A 19310-nucleotide genomic window follows, 5' to 3' on the forward strand; every position below is an offset into this window, starting at 1 on the left:
ATTGGGCCGACCATCTCCGGGGACGTCCGGTTCGAGTTCAGTCCAACAACTCCCCGGCTGTGGTGTACCTCATTCACCAGGGCAGCACCCAGAGCCCGGCAGCCATGACGGAAACAGCTCTGATTGTCAACTGGGCAGAGAGACATGTTCAGGCGCTGTCAGCAGTTTACATCCCCAGCATCGACAACTGGATCGCCGACTTCCTCAGCCGGGATTGTCTCGATCCCGGTGAATGGGCTCTTCACCCGCAAGTTTTTCTAGCCATCTGTGAGTGATGGGGTCGGCCGGACATGGATCTCATGGCCTCCAGCTTCAACCACAAGGTCGAGAACTTCGTTGCGCAGTCCAGGAATCCCATGGCCCTGGCGTGCAACGCCCTAGTGATACTGCTTTTGCACTAACTGATTTATCTTAGTCCCTGTAGGAAGGGTATAGCTGAAGGGAAGAGCTCACACCTTTGTGCTTACTGTCCGCCTCCTAGTGGAAATATACCTATATACCTATACCTAATATACCTATGGTCAGGTCTGTATCCCCCAATGAACGGAAGAGAAACAGTTTACGATAAGTACAAAAATCTAGTTTTTATAGACAATCATCTTGGCTATCTCATACATACATACATACATAGGACTTGCAGCTATTTAGCATATGATTAGTTCTGCGGATTCTTGTCATGTAACTGCATTGTTACTGTTGCTCCTAAAATTCAAAATTTTTAGTTTTTTGTAAATCCAAATTTGGCTTTCACACTACCTGAATCCTTCTGCCCATGCTCTCGATCAGATTCAAGCATGTCTCGACTGAAATCTGTTCACAGGTCTCTTCTACACATTCCCAATGTTGATGCATACTGGTCGACTCACTGGGTATTAATATAGCTTTTTCTTCAACTCTACTCACAAGTGTTCGATGGGGTTGAGGTCTGAGGACTGTGGGGGCCAATCCAGCACCTGTACTTTATTGTCATTGAACCATTTCTTCGCCAATCTCAACGTATGCTTCTGGTCATTGTCCTGCTGGAACACTATGTTGTCCTTTTCATACCCATAGTACTTGAGTGTACAAAGTAACTCATCTTGTAGGATACTCAAATATAGCTCAGCATTGAGACCACCATCCATCCTGGTCAAATATTCAACCCCTTTGGCTGTGAAACAACCCCATATCATCAGGCTTCCTCCACCGAACTTGACATTTCCTTAAATTTCTCGATCCGTTAGCCACTTTTCCATTGTTTCTTCCAGACCCATTTGCACCCATCAGAGCCCAGTCTATTGACTTTCGTCTCATCACTCCAAATCACCTGTTTCTAATCTTCTACTGTCCACTGTTTGTACTTTTTTTGCAAACCAAAGCCGATGCTCTTAGGACGATATTGATGTCGAGGCTTCTTCACCTTTTTTCAGGCCACCATTCCAGACTTGTGTAATGCATGTTGCATGATGCTTTGCATGGACGTCTGTGATCTCACTAGTTACGAAGCACATGAGCCGTCTCCACTGCCGTGTTTGTTGCACTAGAACTGATAGACATTGTAATGAGCCAGCTTGTTGACTACGATATTTTTCTTGAACGTCCACCTCTTGGCTTTGGAATGGATGGACAGATTTAATTTTGGATTCTTCCAGCTATCATGGCCCTCACATGATGCAGTTTGGCCATTTTCTTGGTTGAGATACCGCTATCGATGAGCTGGATGATGCTGTTTCTCTTTTCTTGTGAAATCTTCTTCATGGCTGCTCCTGGATTCAGACCAGTGACCTTTCACTTGAGAAACAGCCTAATAACACACTGAGCAATCGGGGAATAGTGAGGACAGGTTGTAATTTGTAGTATACAAGAGAAAAGGATTGTTCCACCACCAGGAGAAAAACAGTAACAATGCAGTTACATGAGAAGAATCTGCAGTACTAATCATAGGATAAATTGTTGCAAGTCCATTTTATGTATGAGATAGCCAAGATGATTGTCTATAAAATAATAGAAGTCTCACATCCGAAGCTGTAGTGGATGGTGAGACATGGAGCCTGAAAGTCAAAAGTTCAAACCATTGTTACCCTTTTGCTTATCAGTGTATAGTAATAACAGATGGACATTTAGCATACACAGGTTACAAAGCATAAAAGTCAAATAATCACCCAGATATAATAAGTAAAAAGAGACATGATACATCAAATATAAAGTGCGGTCTACCCCTGAGGAGATATTGTCAAAATTCATATATAAGGGAAGAAGACTGATTCATATGAATACATGATTGTAAAGTCCACCAACATAAGAGTATTGAAGTGCAAGTGCTTATATCATGGCTGTCGGAGTAGCTGACTACATCACATGAATTTATATATGAAAAATCCTGAATACAAAATGGTTAGCATAGTAATGTTATTAAAGTGCATGTGCAAAACATAATTAAATTATTCCCTCATATAAATATAACATCCAAGTATCACATACCCATTGTAGGGAGATCCACCTCAGGAGAGCCGCACACTCCGACGTGTGTTTATATGAATCAGTCTTCTTCCCTTATATATGGATTTTGACATCATCTCCTCAGGGGTAGACCGCACTTTATATTTGATGTATCATGTCTCTTTTTACTTTGTGTATTTAATAAAATATATTTTCGATTTATAACCTGTTTAGACTCAGTTTTTCTTTGTTGGTGTAACAGTTGGACATGGCTGTAGAGGTGATGGACTCTGGAAATGTCAGTAGTGATATTTATTGCTGTGTCTTCCCATATCCAGGATTACACAGTGGTGAAGAAGACCTCTAGTGAGCGCTGTCAGGGTCCTGTGTCTGAAGGATGGGGAAGAACCCTGAGCCCAATCATGGGGCCTCCACCTCACTCCCTGATACATGAGGAGATCAATGAACAGAAGATCCTAGAACTCATCCACAAGATGATTGAGCTGCTGACTGGAGAGGTGACACTGCTGGGAATGCTGGGACATTATACAGTAACAGCACTGGAGGGGTCTGGGTGATGACTGTATCGTTGTGTTGTCAGGTTCCTATAAGGTGTCAGGATGTCACTGTCTATTTCTCCATGGAGGAGTGGGAGTATGTAGAAGGACACAAGGATCTGTACAAGGAGGCCATGATGAAGCAGCACCAGCCCCTCACAACACCAGGTAATAGACAGGACTAAATACATCCTTCTTTTACTGCTTTCCTAACCAAGCCTAATTTTGCAAATATGACGTGTCACTTTATGTGGTAATAACTTTTGAATGCTGTTACTAATCCGAGACGTTCTTTAGATAATCTAAAAACCCCAAAGAAAATTAGAGTCTCTTTCTATCCATTTCAACTAACCTAAAACCCACACATTTCTACTTCAGTGTCTTATCTGGGTAAATACATTTTATTAGAGCTGTCTACATTTCTTCTCACACAAGAGCAGACTATGGAAACCCTCCTAAATTTTATAAACAAAAGTCTTTACACAAGTCTAATCTCGAGTTAATGATTCTAAGTTCACAAGGGTTTGAACTTATATTACCCTTGAATAAGACAAAATCAGACCAAAATGGCTTCTCTTAATGTTCCTATTCATTTACCTGTATAGGCCTCATATGTGGCCATATACCGCTGTATGGGCACACGGCATTGCTCAGAAGGCATGGAGCGCCATTTAGTTTTTGGAGGGCAGATTTTGCTGGAATGATCTTTAGGCACCATGTTGCATTTGAAGAGACCCGGAGGTACCCCCACAGTGAAAACCCCCAAAAAGTCACCACATTTTGGAAACTACACTGCCCAAGGAATTTCTAAGGAGTGTAGTGATGTCACACCGGTGACACAGGTTTTAGAAGGTCTGAAAGATTATCTGCACGTTAGTGATCTGACAGCCTCTTTTGGTTTTGGTTTCACTTTGTCTGTGTGTTGCTTGTATGTCCACACCTCCTGTTCAGGTGTGGATCATGTGACCTTTACCTCCCCCTATTTAGTCTGACTTTACCATCACTCCTTGCTCTGAATAGCTTCATTTGGTTTTGGAAGAGCTGGAGTGTAGTTCTTGTTGAAGTCCTGATCGTCCATCATCCATCATCCTTTGAGGTTAAGTGTTCTGCTTGTTGTGTTTTGTATTCCCCCCCATTTGTTGCTTACTAGGCCTCAGCGAGACGCTGGTTCCTTCACCAGGGAAGGAGCGGGTTGTCTCTGCCCTGTCATTACCTTTAGGGCATTCGAGGGCCACCAGGGTTTTCTAGGTTCCTGTGTATGGGCATCTCTACCATCAAGAGGTGCCCATACTGATAGGAGTTAGGGCCAGGAGCAGGGTTTTATAGGTGGTGACCCTTTTCCTTCCCTAGCGGTGAGGCCTAGTGTCTTTTCCCTTCCTTCTTGTTGTCTTTTGGTGTTCTCCCCTACTACATCCGTGACAAGTGAGCCCTTTGACCCAACAAGAATTTCATAAAATTTTTAACCTTTGGCTGTGACAATGGAATTTTTTATTTATTTTTTTTCGTTTTTACAAGAAAATGGTACTTTAGGCCCAGACTTTCTTTTTCTCAAGGGATAACAGGAGAATTTGCTTCCCATTTTCTCTTGAATACAGTAACACCCCATTTGTGGCTGTAAGCTGCTTTTTGGGGATACGCCAGGGCTTTGAAAGGGAGGAGCGCCATCTGGATTTTCTAGCATGGAATTTGCCGAAATGGTTTTTAAAAGCCATAACTTTTTAGTATTTTTTTATGACTGAGTTGTGTGAGGGCTTATTTTTTACAGGACAAGCTGTAGTTTTTTATTCGCACCATTTTGGAGTACATTTTGGCTTTCTGATCACTTTTTATCTCATTTTGGGAGGTGAGATGGACAGAAATTGAAATTCTGTCTGTTATTTTTATTTTTTATGAAGTTCACCATGTGGTATATATGAAGATAATTTTATAGAGCCGGTCGTTACAGAAGCGGCAATACAAAATATGTCTATTTTTTTTTGTTTTACACAGTAAGAGCATTTGTGAGGAACAAAATAATATTTTTGTATTGCCATTTTCTTAGAGCCATATTTTTTATATTTTTTTGGCTATGGTCTTATGTAAGGGCTCTTTTTTTGCAGGATGAGGTGATGTTTCGGTTGGTACCATTTTGGGGTACATACGACTTTTTGATCGCTTGATATTATTATGTTTTGGGAGGTGAGGTGACTAAAAGCGTTCACCTGATGGGATGGATCATGTTATATTTTTATAGAGCTGATCATTATGGACACGGTGATACTAAATATCTTTTTTTTTTCTTTCTATTTTTAACAATTTTTTTAATGACTTAATTGGGGAAAAGGGCTATTCTTTTTTTTTTTTTAAATGTGAAACTTTTATTGTTTTATTTTTATAAAACACTTTTTTTTATATACTTTTTGGCCCCCATAAAGTCATATAAGACCTCTAGGGGACATTTAACATCACATTTTCTTTTCTTTTTTACACTATTGATTTCTCCTATAACTGGGTATGATATAGTAGCCCCAGTTACAGGGGGAATACAACCCCCAGAGAGGCTGTGCAGTGGTATGATATGCTGTAAAGCCTCACTGCAGACCTGGCAGCTCCTGCAGTCTCCCGACCCGGAGGTCAAATGAACGGGAAGCAACATCACGCTTGCAATCTGTGTATACAGCAATAAAGAAGGCAGCGACACTGAGGACCCTTCCCTCCCTGCTGTAGCCACTACTACCCCTACACAGTCACACATCTCCTTTGTTATTCATCACGTAACATATTGTACTGCTACTAATACCATGCAATTGTACATCTCCTGCCTTGTCTGTCAGATTCCATACTGTACCGCTGATGCTGCAGCTATAACTGCCCCTATTTCCGCTACTATTACCCCTACACAGTCACACATCTCCTTTATCTGTCAGGTTCCATACTGTACTGTTACTATCTGCTGCTAACCCTGTGCAATTGCACATCTCCTGCCTTGCCTGTCAGATTCCATACTGTACCGCTGATGCTGCAGCTACAACTGCCCCTGTTGCCGCTACTATTACCCCTACACAGTCACACATCTCCTTTATCTGTCAGGTTCCATACTGTACTGTTACTGTCTGCTGCTAACCCTGTGCAATTGCACATCTCCTGCCTTGCCTGTTAGGTTCCATGCTGTACCGCTACTACTAGCCCTACACATTAGCCATCAGGTTCCACACTCACTATTCTGCCGTCACAGCTGCGGCTCCCAAAAAAAGGAGAATTTTTCTCATGGCTTTGTAAAAATCAAAGCCATTGCTTCATTACTTTCCCAGAATTCAGGCACACTGTCACCGGCACATGTATCTGTGGAGGTAGAACTGGTAGAGACTGATATATATTTTCTATGTCTCTTTCATATTACTTGTGCTGTCTTGTGGCTCTGTCCTAAGAAACCCTAAAATTTCATACACATGTTTTCAGGGGAATCTAGGCACTGATTTGTTCAAATCAGACCCGAAACAAATGTTGCCAGGTTTGTTCGTCCTGTTGAACCGAGCAGGCAGTGGCATGTAGACAGGCTGTGGACCATGATGCTGCTTAAGTAGGTATTTGAGCATCCATCCGTGCTGAGATGTCAGGTACAGTCTGGAGCACCTATCGTTGCAATGAAGCAAGTTACTTTTCCACTTGGTCGTTGAGATTAAATGGTAGTGCTATGGATGCCGCTGCCTCTTTAGGATCCATGGCCTGATTATTCTGTTATGTTCTAACGAGGAGGATCCGCTAAACTACTTATCCACAGAGTACGGATAGATGGTGCTACTTCAGCAGAGCTGGAGTACTACAGAAGTAGAGCTGGAAGACCATTATAAAAGAACTGGCGACTTGGTGTAGCAGAGCTGTAGAACTGATGCGGCAGAGTTGAACTGCAAACCGTTGTAAGAGATTTAGGCTGGAGAATGGAGTAGTAGAGAAGGCGGCCGGTGTGCTGGGACCGGAGTAACCGACCTGAATAATCGTGTAAATCTCCCGGTGGGATGACACATTATCTCTTTGAATATTTTTCATGGTATCTTATGTGGTTTTAACATTTTTCCTCCTGTTTTAATTCAGGTTCCTGCAATAGAAAATCATTTATTCACCTTACTGACCTATCAAGAATGGATGGGGACAGAGACAAGATGGAGAGGATAATAAATCTCACCCTAGAGATACTCTTCCAACTTACTGGGGAGGTGAGAGATTCTGATGATGTCACATTACATCATTCTTATCTATGGTAATAACAGATGGACATGGCTGTAGAGGTGACGGACTCTGCAAATGTCAGTAGTAGTGATATTTATTGCTGTGTCTTCCCATATCCAGGATTACACAGTAGTGAAGAAGACCTCTAGTGAGCGCTGTCAGGCTCCTAAGTCTGAAGGATGGGAAAGAACCCTGAGCCCAATCACGGGGTCTCCACCTCACCCCCTGATACATGAGGAAATCAATGTACAGAAGATCCTAGAACTCACCCACAAGATGGTGGAGCTGCTGACTGGAGAGGTGACACTGCTGGGAATGCTGGGAATTTCTCCAGTAACAGCACTGGAGGGGTCTGGGTGATGACGGTGTCATTGTGTTGTCAGGTTCCTATAAGGTGTCAGGATGTCGCTGTCTATTTCTCCATGGAGGAGTGGGAGTATGTAGAAGGACACAAGGATCTGTACAAGGAGGTCAGAATGAAGAATCAAAAGCCCCGCACATCACCAGGTAATAGACAGGAGTGAATACATTTGTTCTTTAATTTTCATGTAGGTAAAAATTGAATTCACTGTATGTGTCTCCTATAGACATTAAAGGGGTTGGACACCCTAAGTATCAAAAATCCAAAGTGCCCCAGACATCAGTCAATACTATGAAGTATTAATATCTAAAGCTAAATGTACTGGCTATATATAATTTTTCTAACCTGTTCCCCATGACACACTTCCCTGGAGGAGCGAGCGGTACCGGGAAATGGTTTTTTACAGTAAAAATGAATCTATGAAGTATTACATGAAGTCACGCGAGACTTCGCGAAGTAATAACTTCGGCTTATCTGAGCCAATACATCCTAATACCGTACGGAGCGCTCGCGCCCTACAGTATTGCACCAAAGTCTAATAGCAATAGTAGAAACGCCCCAGTCCCAGCAGTAAGCTGTACAGACATAGCAATAGAAGGAACGCCCCAGTCCCAGCAGTAAGCTGTACAGACATAGTAATAGAAGGAACGCCCCAGTCCCAGCAGTAAAGAGAGGTCACTACCCGTCCCACACATATGTTTCTGGGGGGGAGGGGGGGCGGTTTGGTACCCTGTTCATAAATTTGCTGTGGGTCTCATGTAAGCCATGAACAGAAAGAATAGAGGGGGAGATTTATAATTTGTCTTGTTTCTGAAAAGTGGCATTAAAAACTTGCAAACTACGGTATGTGTTTGTGATTTTTTAACTGCACCTTTAAAAAAAAAAAAAAAAAAAAAAAAGAGCGAGAAAATGGCAAGATCTCTATATACAGTGTACAGGGGGGGTCACACGTCAGTATATACAGTGTACAGGGGGTCACACATCAGTATATACAGTGTACAAGGGGTCACAGATCTCTATATACAGTGTACAGGGGGTCACACATCAGTATATACAGTGTACAGGGGGTCACACATCAGTATATACAGTGTACAGGGGGTCACACATCAGTATATACAGTGTACAGAGGGTCACAGATCTCTATATACAGTGGGGGGTCACACATCAGTATATACAGTGTACAGGGGGTCACACATCAGTATAATACAGTGTACAGGGGGTCACACATCAGTATATACAGTGTACAGGAGGGGAGGGGGCGTGGCGAGGGCAGGACAGGAGGGGGCATGGTGAGGGCAGGACAGGAGGGGGCATAGTGAGGGCAGGACAGGAGGGGGCGTGGCGAGGGCAGGAAGGGCCGTGGCGAGGGCAGGACGGGAAGGGGCGTTGCGAGGGCAGGACGGGAAGGGGCGTTGCGAGGGCAGGACGGGAAGGGGCGTTGCGAGGGCAGGGCAGGGGCGTAGTGATGGCGAGAGGGGGCGTGGCGAGGGCAGGACAGGAGGGGCGTGGCTGCCAATAGCAGGGAAGCCAGGCAGATTGGCTTAAGATCTATTAGTAAGTGTCATATTTCCCTACTTTTTTACAGTTTTAATAAGTGCTAACAGAGTAGCCAACCTCTTTAAGAGCTATGGTAGTGTAAAGTATTATTCCTCTGAGGTGGCCATATGTAAACCAGCCATGGATCCTGTTCTTGTGGCACTGGGCTATGAGAACCTAGTTATACCACATAAATTAGTTAATTGTTAGCATTCACCATATGTCATAAATGTTCTCATGGGGTTCCAGAGTATTTCTTCTTTAGATCCTCAAATGAAAGAAGGCCTGAAGAAGAGAAAAATGTGGTTAGTCTTCTCAAAGCCATTCACCCGCTGCTAAGTAGAAGGACAATTATTTAGACCCGGAAGGAAAGCCGTATTATTCCAAATAGATTGGAGAGCTTGCTAGAATGATGCTTCAAATGACTTGGGGATGATGGCTAAAATGCTGGAGGGACCCACAGGAGGTTGATAGATAAGGGCGTTATAAGACGTTTTTGAAGGAGGTCGTAGAAAGTATGTGGGAACAGTAATAGGTAGGTTGCGAATCAGGTAAAGAAGTTTGTGGAGTATGTACATTTTTGTGACCAGCTAGACATAAGGTTAGTGATAGAATGCGATATGGGTGGCTCCTTGTGGTTGCAAAAAGTAATCGAGTAATACGAAGCCGTAGACAGTCTAGGTTCTTTGTGGACCATTGGAATGAGTAAGAGGAACACAGGATAGTCAGCATTTTCCTGTATAGAGACTTTAAGGGCATATGGTTTGGAGTCGTTGGTGACGAGGCCTGAGATTTCATGGAAAGTTCTTAGTATAGAGAGGAGGTTGAGCGAGTGTTAGCAGTATGTCCTCTGCAAACGGAGTTTATGGGTAAGACCTGCTCCTGCAGCATCTTTAATGGTGATGGCTGCTCCTGATGGCTGCTACTAATATTGTTCGGGCAAAAAGAATAGGGGAAATGGCAATGACTGATATAATAAGATGTGGATCAGAACCTTTCAGCCGGCCTTAGGACTGTCTGATTGGCTAATCTGTACACACTAGCCAATCAGAGCGATCCCCGGGGCCCGGGACCGCCCTCATTGGTCCCGGGGTAGATAGCTGAGATCCCTGGCTGAATGTAAAGCCGGGGTCTCGGCGCTGTCACCACGTCTTCAGACATGATGACAGTTTAGTGCCATGACAAGTATACTCGTCATGGAGCACTAACTAGCAGTGCTCCATGATGAGTATACACGTCATATAGCACTAAGGGGTTAAGTAATTTGTAATTTATATGTTGTAATTGCTCTCACCGAGCAAGCATTCTTTGGGGTAGATGAGGGGGAGGGTGACAGAGAGGAGGCTGAGGAAAGTGAGGTAGCTAGCTGGGTATCAGTTAGAAAGCGGGGTAGAGGAAAGAGTGCCAGGGAGGCTAGCCCTGATCTGACACACCCCAACAAGTTTGCACGTTTGGCAGATGAGGGGGGTGTCAGTTCAGGGACGGCACTGCTGCAGCCGGACACTTCCTCTGCAAGTCAGGGGAATGTCAGCTCCAGTAAGCATGGAACCAGGAGAGCAGGGCAATGCAGACAGGTGCTGGTAGTGGGAGACTCCATTATTAGGAGTACAGATAGGGCGATCTGTCACAAAGACCGTGATCGCCGAACAGTGTGCTGTCTTCCTGGCTCTAGAGTTCGACACATCGCGGATCGGGTTGACAGATTACTGGGAGGGGCTGGAGAAGATCCAGAGATCATGGTCCATATCGGAACCAATGACAAAGTTAGAGGTAGGTGGAGAGTCCTTAAAAATGATTTCAGGGACTTAGGTCAAAAGCTTAGAGCAAGGACCTCAAAGGTAGTATTTTCCGAAATACTGCCTGTACCACGAGCCACACAAGAAAGGCAGCGGGAGATTAGGGAGATTAACAAGTGGCTCAAGAACTGGTGTAGGAAGGAGGGGTTGGGGTTCCTGCAGAACTGGGCCGACTTGTCTGTCGGCTACAGGCTCTATCGTAGGGACGGGCTGCACCTCAATGGGGAAGGGGCAGCTGTGTTGGGGAGGAAGAGGGCTAGAAGGTTGGAGGAGTGTTTAAAGGGAACCTGTCATGTGGATATTTGATTATAATTTAACTAATTATATACAATCATTAACTACTAAAAAGTGCCTTAGATGTATTCACTTACTGGTGTGACAGATTTTTACCTCATAATATACACAAAAAGATGCCGCATGCTAATGAGCTGATTTGAGTGCAGCGTGATGTCATTGAGTCCAGCGTTTATTTAATTCAGAGCTATAGCCACTCCCCTGCCCACCTGCTGCTGATTCATATGGAAAATAACTGTCATTCAGCAGCAGTTGGGCGGGAAGAGTCAGGAGCTCATGACTATTCAGGACTCATCATTATGAGCTGGAGCTTTTTAATACAAGATGTTGGCAGATTGACTGGGTCAATTAAAGAAAGTGACCCAGCATTTTGCTAAAAGAATCAGTCACTTATTTATGTTGCCCTTAGTTAGGACACCATAAAACTGGTGACAGGTTCCCTTTAAACTAGGGACGGCGGGAGGGAAATTACATTATAGGATGGAAAGACAGTGCAGAGAGAGACCGGGGCAAGGTTGTGGGACTGGTGGAGGAATGGAAGGAAGGACTAGAACAGTTCAGAAGGAAAGGTGTAGGGTAAAAAATATACATAAGCCTCTCAAATTCATGTATACTAATGCCAGAAGCCTGACTAATAAAACTGGGGAGCTGGAATTAGTGATGTGTGAGGAGAACTATGACATAGTGGGAATAACGGAGACATGGCTGGATGATAGCTATGACTGGGCAGTTAATGTACAGGGTTACAGTCATTTTCGAAAGGATCGTCAAAACCGGAGAGGGGGAGGGGTCTGCCTTTATGTAAAGTCCTGTCTAAAGCCCACACTCCGGGAAGATATCAGTGAGGGACATGAACATGTGGAGTCACTGTGGGTAGAGATCCATGGAGCTAAAAACAATAATAAATTATCAATAGGAGTTTACTATAAACCACCTAATATACCAGATAAAATGCTGAATGTAAAAATAAATTCCCCATTAAAAGTGTCCTGTCTGACCCAGGAAGAAGTACAACAGCGACTTAAAAAGATTAAAATAGACAAAACGCCAGGGCCGGATGGCATACACCCCCGTATCCTAAGGGAATTAAATAATGTCATAGCCAGACCCTTATTTCTGATATTTGCGGACTCTATACTGACAGGGAATGTTCCGCAGGATTGGCATATAGCAAATGTGGTGCCAATATTCAAAAAGGGTCCAAAAACAGAGCCTGGAAACTATAGGCCGGTAAGTTTAACATCTGTTGTGGGTAAACAGTTTGAAGGTTTTCTAAGAGATGCTATCTTAGAGCATCTTAACGGAAATAAGCAAATAACGCCATATCAGCATGGCTTCATGAGGGATTGGTTATGCCAAACTAATTTAATCAGTTTCTATGAGGAGGTAAGTTCTGGACTTAGCGGCATATCAATGGATGTCGTATATCTGGACTTCTCCAAAGCATTTGACACTGTACCACGTAAAAGGTTAGTATATAAGCTATATATGCTCGGACTGGGAGAAAACGTCTGTATGTGGGTAAGTAACTGGCTGAGTGATAGAAAACAGAGGGTGGTTATTAGTGGTACACACTCAGATTGGGTCACTGTCACTAGTGGGGTACCTCAGGGGTCAGTATTGGGCCCTATTCTCTTCAATATATTTATTAATGATCTTGTAGAAGGCTTGCATAGTAAAATATCAATTTTCGCAGATGACACTAAACTGTGTAAAGTAATTAACACTGAAGAGGACAGTATACTACTACAGAGGGATCTGGATAGATTGGAGGCTTGGGCAGATAAGTGGCAGATGAGGTTTAACACTGACAAATGTAAGGTTATGCACATAGGAAGGAATAATGCAAGTCACCCGTACATACTAAATGGTAAAACACTCGGTAACACTGACATGGAAAAGGATCTAGGAATTTTAATAAACAGCAAACTAAGCTGCTAAAAACTGTGTTAGGCAGCTGCTGCCAAGGCCAATAAGATAATGGGTTGCATCAAAAGGGGCATAGATGCCTGTGATAAGAACATAGTCCTACCACTTTACAAATCACTAGTCAGACCACACATGGAGTACTGTGTACAGTTCTGGGCTCCTGTGAACAAGGCAGACATAGCAGAGCTGGAGAGGGTTCAGAGGAGGGCAACTACAGTACCCTACAAGATTATCAAAATTAGGGTTATTCACTTTAGAAAAAAGATGACTGAGGGGAGATCTAATTACTGTGTATAAATATATCAGGGGTCAGTACAGAGATCTATCCCATCATCTATTTATCCCCAGGACTGTGACGAGGGGACATCCTCTGCGTCTGGAGGAAAGAAGGTTTGTACACAAAAATAGAAGAGGATTCTTTACGGTAAGAGCAGTGAGACTATGGAACTCTCTGCCTGAGGAGGTGGTGATGGTGAGTACAATAAAGGAATTCAAGAGGGGCCTGGATGTATTTCTGGAGTATAATAATATTACAGGCTATAGCTACTAGAGAGGGGTCGTTGATCCAGGCAGTCATTCTGATTGCCTGATTGGAGTCTGGAAGGAATTTTATATTCTCCTAAAGTGGGAAAAATTGGCTTCTATTTCTGTGTTTTTTTATTTTTTTTGCCTTCCTCTGGATCAACTTGCAGGATGACAGGCCGAACTGTATGGACAAATGTCTTTTTTTGGCCTTATGTACTATGTAACTATGTATATGGATATTATTATTTATATAAAAATCCTATAAATTATGAATCTCATTTTCAAGGTTTCATTTTTTTTTTACAAATAAAAAGTTTCATTGTTTGCAGATGTCTGTTCCGGGAGCTCAGATCAAAGTATCGCACAAGACACATTTAAAGAGCATGCCAATGTTAAGCAGAATAAAGATCATAAAATAATTAAATGTCAAAGCAATTACAAAAAGAATAAGTCATATTCATGTTCAGAATGTGACAGATGTTTTAGCCGTAAATCAAGTCTTGAATTGCATCAGAGAAATCACACAGGGGAGAAGCCATTTTCATGCTCAGAATGTGATAAAAGTTACACTGTTAAATCGCAACTTATTGTACATCAGAGGACTCACACAGACGAGAGGCCATTTTCATGTTCAGAATGTGGCAAATGCTTTACTCAGAAATCGGAACTTATTGACCACTTGAGGAGAATTCACACAGGAAATAAGCCATTTTGTTGTTCAGAATGTGGAAGATCTTTTACCCGGAAATCAGAACTTCGAAAACATCAGAGAATTCACACAGGGGAGAAGCCATATTCATGTTCAGAATGTGAGAAATGTTATGGGACTCGCTTAAGTCTTGTTATCCATCAGAGAACTCACACAGGGGAGAAGCCATTTTCATGCTCAGAATGTGATAAAAGTTACAGGGTTAAATCACATCTCATTGCACATCAGAGGACTCACACAGACGAGAGGCCATTTTCATGTTCAGAATGTGATAAATCTTTTACCCTCAAGCAGCGTCTTGTTAAACATCAACGAACTCACACAGGGGAGAAGGCATTTTTATGTTCAGAATGTGGCAAACGTTTTACTCAGAAATCAGAACTTATTGACCACCTGAGAATTCACACAGGAAATAAGCCATTTTGTTGTTCAGAATGTGGAAGATCTTTTACCCGGAAATCAGATCTTCGGAAACATCAGAGAATTCACACAGGGGAGAAGCCATATTCATGTTCAGAATGTGAGAAATGTTATGGGACTCGCTTAAGTCTTGTTATCCATCTGAGAACTCACACAGGGGAGAAGCCATTTTCATGCTCAGAATGTGATAAAAGTTACAGGGTTAAATCGCATCTTATTGCACATCAGAGGACTCACACAGACGAGAGGCCATTTTCATGTTCAGAATGTGATAAATCTTTTACCATCAAGCAGTGTCTTGTTAAACATCAACTAACTCACACAGGGGAGAAACCATTTTCATGTGCAGAATGTGGGAGATGTTTTAGTCGGAAAACACATCTAGTTAGACATCAGATAACTCACACAGGGGAGAAGCCATTTTCATGTTCAGAATGTGGAAAAAGTTTTAACAGTAAATCAACTCTTGTTACACATCAGACCATTCACGTAGAGAAGCCATTTTTATGTACTGTATGTGGAAGGAGTTTTGGCCAAAAGTCAGAGCTTAGTCTACATCAAAAAATTCACACAGGAGAAACATTTTCATGTCCAGAATGTGGAAAGGTTTTTAGGAAATATTCAACTCTTAAGGCACATGAAAGAATGCACACAGGAGAAGCATTTTCATGTTCAGAATGTGGGAAATGTTTTAAGCAAAAAGGTGAACTTGTTAGCCATCAGAGAAGTCACACAGGGGAAAAACCATTTTCGTGTTCGGAATGTGGCAAATGCTATAAACAAAAATCACACGTTGTTGAACATCAAAAGATTCACACGGGAGAGAAGCCATTTTCTTGTTCAGAATGTGGGAAATGTTTTGTCCTGAAATCAAAACTTAATAGACATCAGAAAATTCATCTACAAATCATTTCTTCTTAATCCTCAAAAAACTTGTAGAGGGAAGTAGCTACTTTCTATTTTTAATGTGTTTTCTTGACTCATCATACGGGAAAAATGCAACACTCAAGAAGTACAGATGTAGCAAGAAGCAGTGTGGTGCACTATGCTGTTATTGTAGCGCCTACACGATGTATATAGCACAATGCTCTTTTACATTGCATTAGAGGCACCGCACTATGCAAATAGCACAACGCACCCCGAAGTGGAACGAACATACAATTAATACCTGCTACATCTAAAAAGTCATATAACACTAATGATGGTTAAGAAATGTATGCAATCACCAATAGACATCTGTTATCCAAAAAGGAAATGGAACCTAGATAACACACAGAGTATTTTTACAGTAATCTGTATTACTGCATCTCACAACTTGTTACCGATCATTAATAAACCTTTGCTTTTAGAAATGGACATTTTTGTGTTTTGGCCTACTGTACTGTTATACTAGAGATATTCAGATATTGCCCCGGCACGTACTGAGTTGAGGGAGAGATGGTAGAGCATACATGGTGAAAAACAAAGAGATGGAGCTCAAAGGGTAAAAAAGCGTAATGAAAGTATTCCCGGGAAGGGAGGGGGATGACTCTAGCTCAACGTTTCATGTTGTGCAAGTTTAGGCACAACACTAATGTGAGGCTTTTGGTGGCTGGATGGCGATCGATGCTGCTGATGTCCTATCTGCCACTGAGGTATGGTGCCAACCATAAAGAGGAGAATTTGGAATAGAAGGTTGCAGGCATGGTATGGTGACCCATCTTGAAGGCATGGAATGGATTCACCCATGATTGGACGTCTTAGGGCACAAATAACGACCAAGCTGGGGATATCAGAGGAGATGGGTCGGCGCTGCAGTTTGTACATGGTCTGCGCATCTAGGGAAGGCGTCCCACTAGTATATAGTGAAGAAGGACCAGCACTCACTTTCTTAATGATACGAAGAAACTTTTATTCAAAGTATAATAGCATCATTAGTGAATAGTTTTGGCTCAAGCCTGAGCCTTTTTCAAACTGCAGTTGTTGTTTTACTTCTAAGACAATTGTTTGCGACAGGCAAAAGCTTTTTTTTTGGTTCCTGCTAAGTCAACTTCCGAAATCCAACTGTTTGTGGGTGTTCCTGTGTAGTAAGTTGTTTTTTGGCCTTATTCATCATAGCAGATGAGAACAAGTCCTAACTGCCCTCCACTCCTGACCTGCCACAGCTGGTGTCGAAATGTGATAGTTTACCTGTGCTAAATTTTACAAGTGCTGTGTGTCACTTTCATAAATTTGACTCTTAGACCATTAGGCTAGGTTCACACGGGCGAGATTTCCGCGCGGGTGCAATGCGTGAGGTGAACGCATTGCACCCGCACTGAATCCGGACCCATCATCTCTATGTCGCTGTGCGCACATGAGCAGTGATTTTCACGCATCACTTGTGCATTGCGTGAAAATCGCAGCATGCTCTATATTGTGCGTTTTTCATTCAACGCAGGCCCCATAGAAGTGAATGGGGCTCCGTGAAAGTCGCAAGCATCCGCGAGCAAGTGCGGATGCGGTACGATTTTCACGCATTGTTGCTAAGATGAAAGTCTATTCACTGTATTATTTTCCCTTTAATACAGAATGCTTAGTAGAAGGTCAATTGAGGGTCGTGTATCTGCCGGTCTCCTGTTCTTTCTTCAGGACCTGTCAAAGGACCTGTGGTGACATCACTGTGCTCATCATATGATCCATCACCATGGTGATGGACCATGTGATGAGCTCAGTGACGTTTTATTTTTTATTGCTATTATTTTCCCTTATAACATGGAAAATAATTACATCTACACAACCTTGAACCCAAACCTGAACTTCAGTGAAGAAGTTAGGGTCTGGGTACCACATTCAGTTTTTTATCACGCGTGTGCAAAACGCATTGCACCCGCGTGATAAAAACTGAACAACTGCACGCAATCGCAATCAAAACTGACTGAAATTGCGTACCTACTCACGCGGGTTTGCCGCAATGCACCCGGGATGCATTCTGAGCCAAAACGTGACGCCCGTGTGAACCCAGCCTTACTTTTACACAAATGGACAAAATACACTTTAAATTGTGCCCTGTTGATAAATCAGGGCCATAGCCTAAGCAAACCATTGCAAATATACTCAAATATTCTCTGAACACATCATTCCTAAAAATCCTAGAAAACAGCTGGGGCATTGCAGAGCCAAAAAGGCATCACAAGGTATTAATAACCTCTGTCTTTAATGAACCCCCTTAAAGGGGTTGTTCAGGAATACCCAAGTTGTAAGTGATCCCTGCAGCCGGCCTCTTCTTCTGAAACATTCCTACTTACCTGCTCCCCATCACTCCAGTCCTGTGCACTGGCCTCTGCATGTCCATCGTACAATCCTCAGCTTGTTTACTGCCTCCCAAGAATGAGTATGGTTACCTGCTCCGATGCAGCCAATCTCCGGCTTCAACGCTGAGGTGCCTCTTGTGAACACAACGCTGCTGAAGCTAGTTATTGGCTACACCAGAGCAGGTGACCATGCCGAGGAGGAAGTAACACGCCTTGGACTGGAAGATGGACACATGGGAGCCAACATACACCATCAGAATGACGAGGAGCAGGTAAGTATGAATCTTTAAATAGCAGAGGCAGGCTGTGGGCATCAGGACAACAGAGCGGAAGCTGAGGAGACTACACAGCTACATAGGAAGCTTGTAGCTCAGTACGTGCTTCATTCAGAAGCACACAGGTCAGTTCTTCCCTGTAATAACTTCCTTAGGCTACATGCACATGACCGTTGTGTATTTTGAGGTCCGCAAAACACAGATAGCATCCGTGTGCGTTCCGCAATTTGCGGAACGGCACGGACAGCTGTTAATTTAACTGCCAAGAGAAGTATAGGACAGGTTATATATTATTTGCGGTCCACGGAACGGAGCAACGAATGCGGACAGCACACTGAGTGCTGTCCGCATCTTTTGCGGCCCCATTGAAGTGAATGGGTCCGCATCAAAGCCCCAAAAACTGCATCTCGGATGCGGACCAAAACAACGGTCGTGTGCATGAGGTCTTATCCTGGAGCTGCTTCTGAGTGACTGTGAGACAGTTAGGAAGGAGACTTTCCTCAACTTTCTGTGTGCAGTGGATGGCAGCTAATCTCCACCCACCATGTTTGAGAGCACTGCAAACCAGATATTCAGCAAAAACCGAGGAAAACTGCTAAAAAATGCCAGATACAAGTGATATAATGGCCTGAAATGGGGTTATTTGTCATGTACACATGTATATGGTGCAGATCTGTGTGTGTAATGTACAGTTGTGGCCAAAAGTTTTGAGAATGACACAATTATTAGTTTTCACTAAGTTTGCTGCTAAACTGCTTTTAGGTCTTTGTTTCAGTTGTTTCTGTGATGTAGTGAAATATAATTACACGCACTTCATACGTTTCAAAGGCTTTTATCGACCATTACTTGACATTTATGCAAAGAGTCAGTATTTGCAGTGTTGGCCCTTCTTTTTCAAGACCTCTGCAATTCGACTGGGCATGCTCTCAATCAACTTCTGGGCCAATTCCTGACTGATAGCAACCCATTCTTTCATAATCACTTCTTGGAGTTTGTCAGAATTAGTAGGTTT

The 19310-nt window shown here is 42.9% G+C and overlaps 1 protein-coding gene across 1 annotated transcript in view; it reads left to right on the forward strand.

Annotated features, from left to right (window-relative positions):
* Positions 1-16089, forward strand: part of LOC122930643 (zinc finger protein 850-like) — a 138767-nt gene extending 122678 nt beyond the window's left edge. The window contains exons 12-17 of the mRNA XM_044284156.1: positions 2757-2936; positions 3020-3143; positions 7047-7168; positions 7302-7481; positions 7565-7688; positions 13952-16089. Coding sequence (XP_044140091.1) covers positions 2757-2936; positions 3020-3143; positions 7047-7168; positions 7302-7481; positions 7565-7688; positions 13952-15672 — 2451 coding nt within the window. The 3' untranslated portion in view covers positions 15673-16089. The remainder of the gene's footprint in view (positions 1-2756; positions 2937-3019; positions 3144-7046; positions 7169-7301; positions 7482-7564; positions 7689-13951) is intronic.
* The last annotated feature ends 3221 nt before the right edge of the window (positions 16090-19310 follow it).

The sequence above is a fragment of the Bufo gargarizans genome, chromosome 1 (assembly GCF_014858855.1).
Source record: "Bufo gargarizans isolate SCDJY-AF-19 chromosome 1, ASM1485885v1, whole genome shotgun sequence".
In the NCBI taxonomy this organism is placed as follows: Eukaryota; Metazoa; Chordata; class Amphibia; order Anura; family Bufonidae; genus Bufo; species Bufo gargarizans.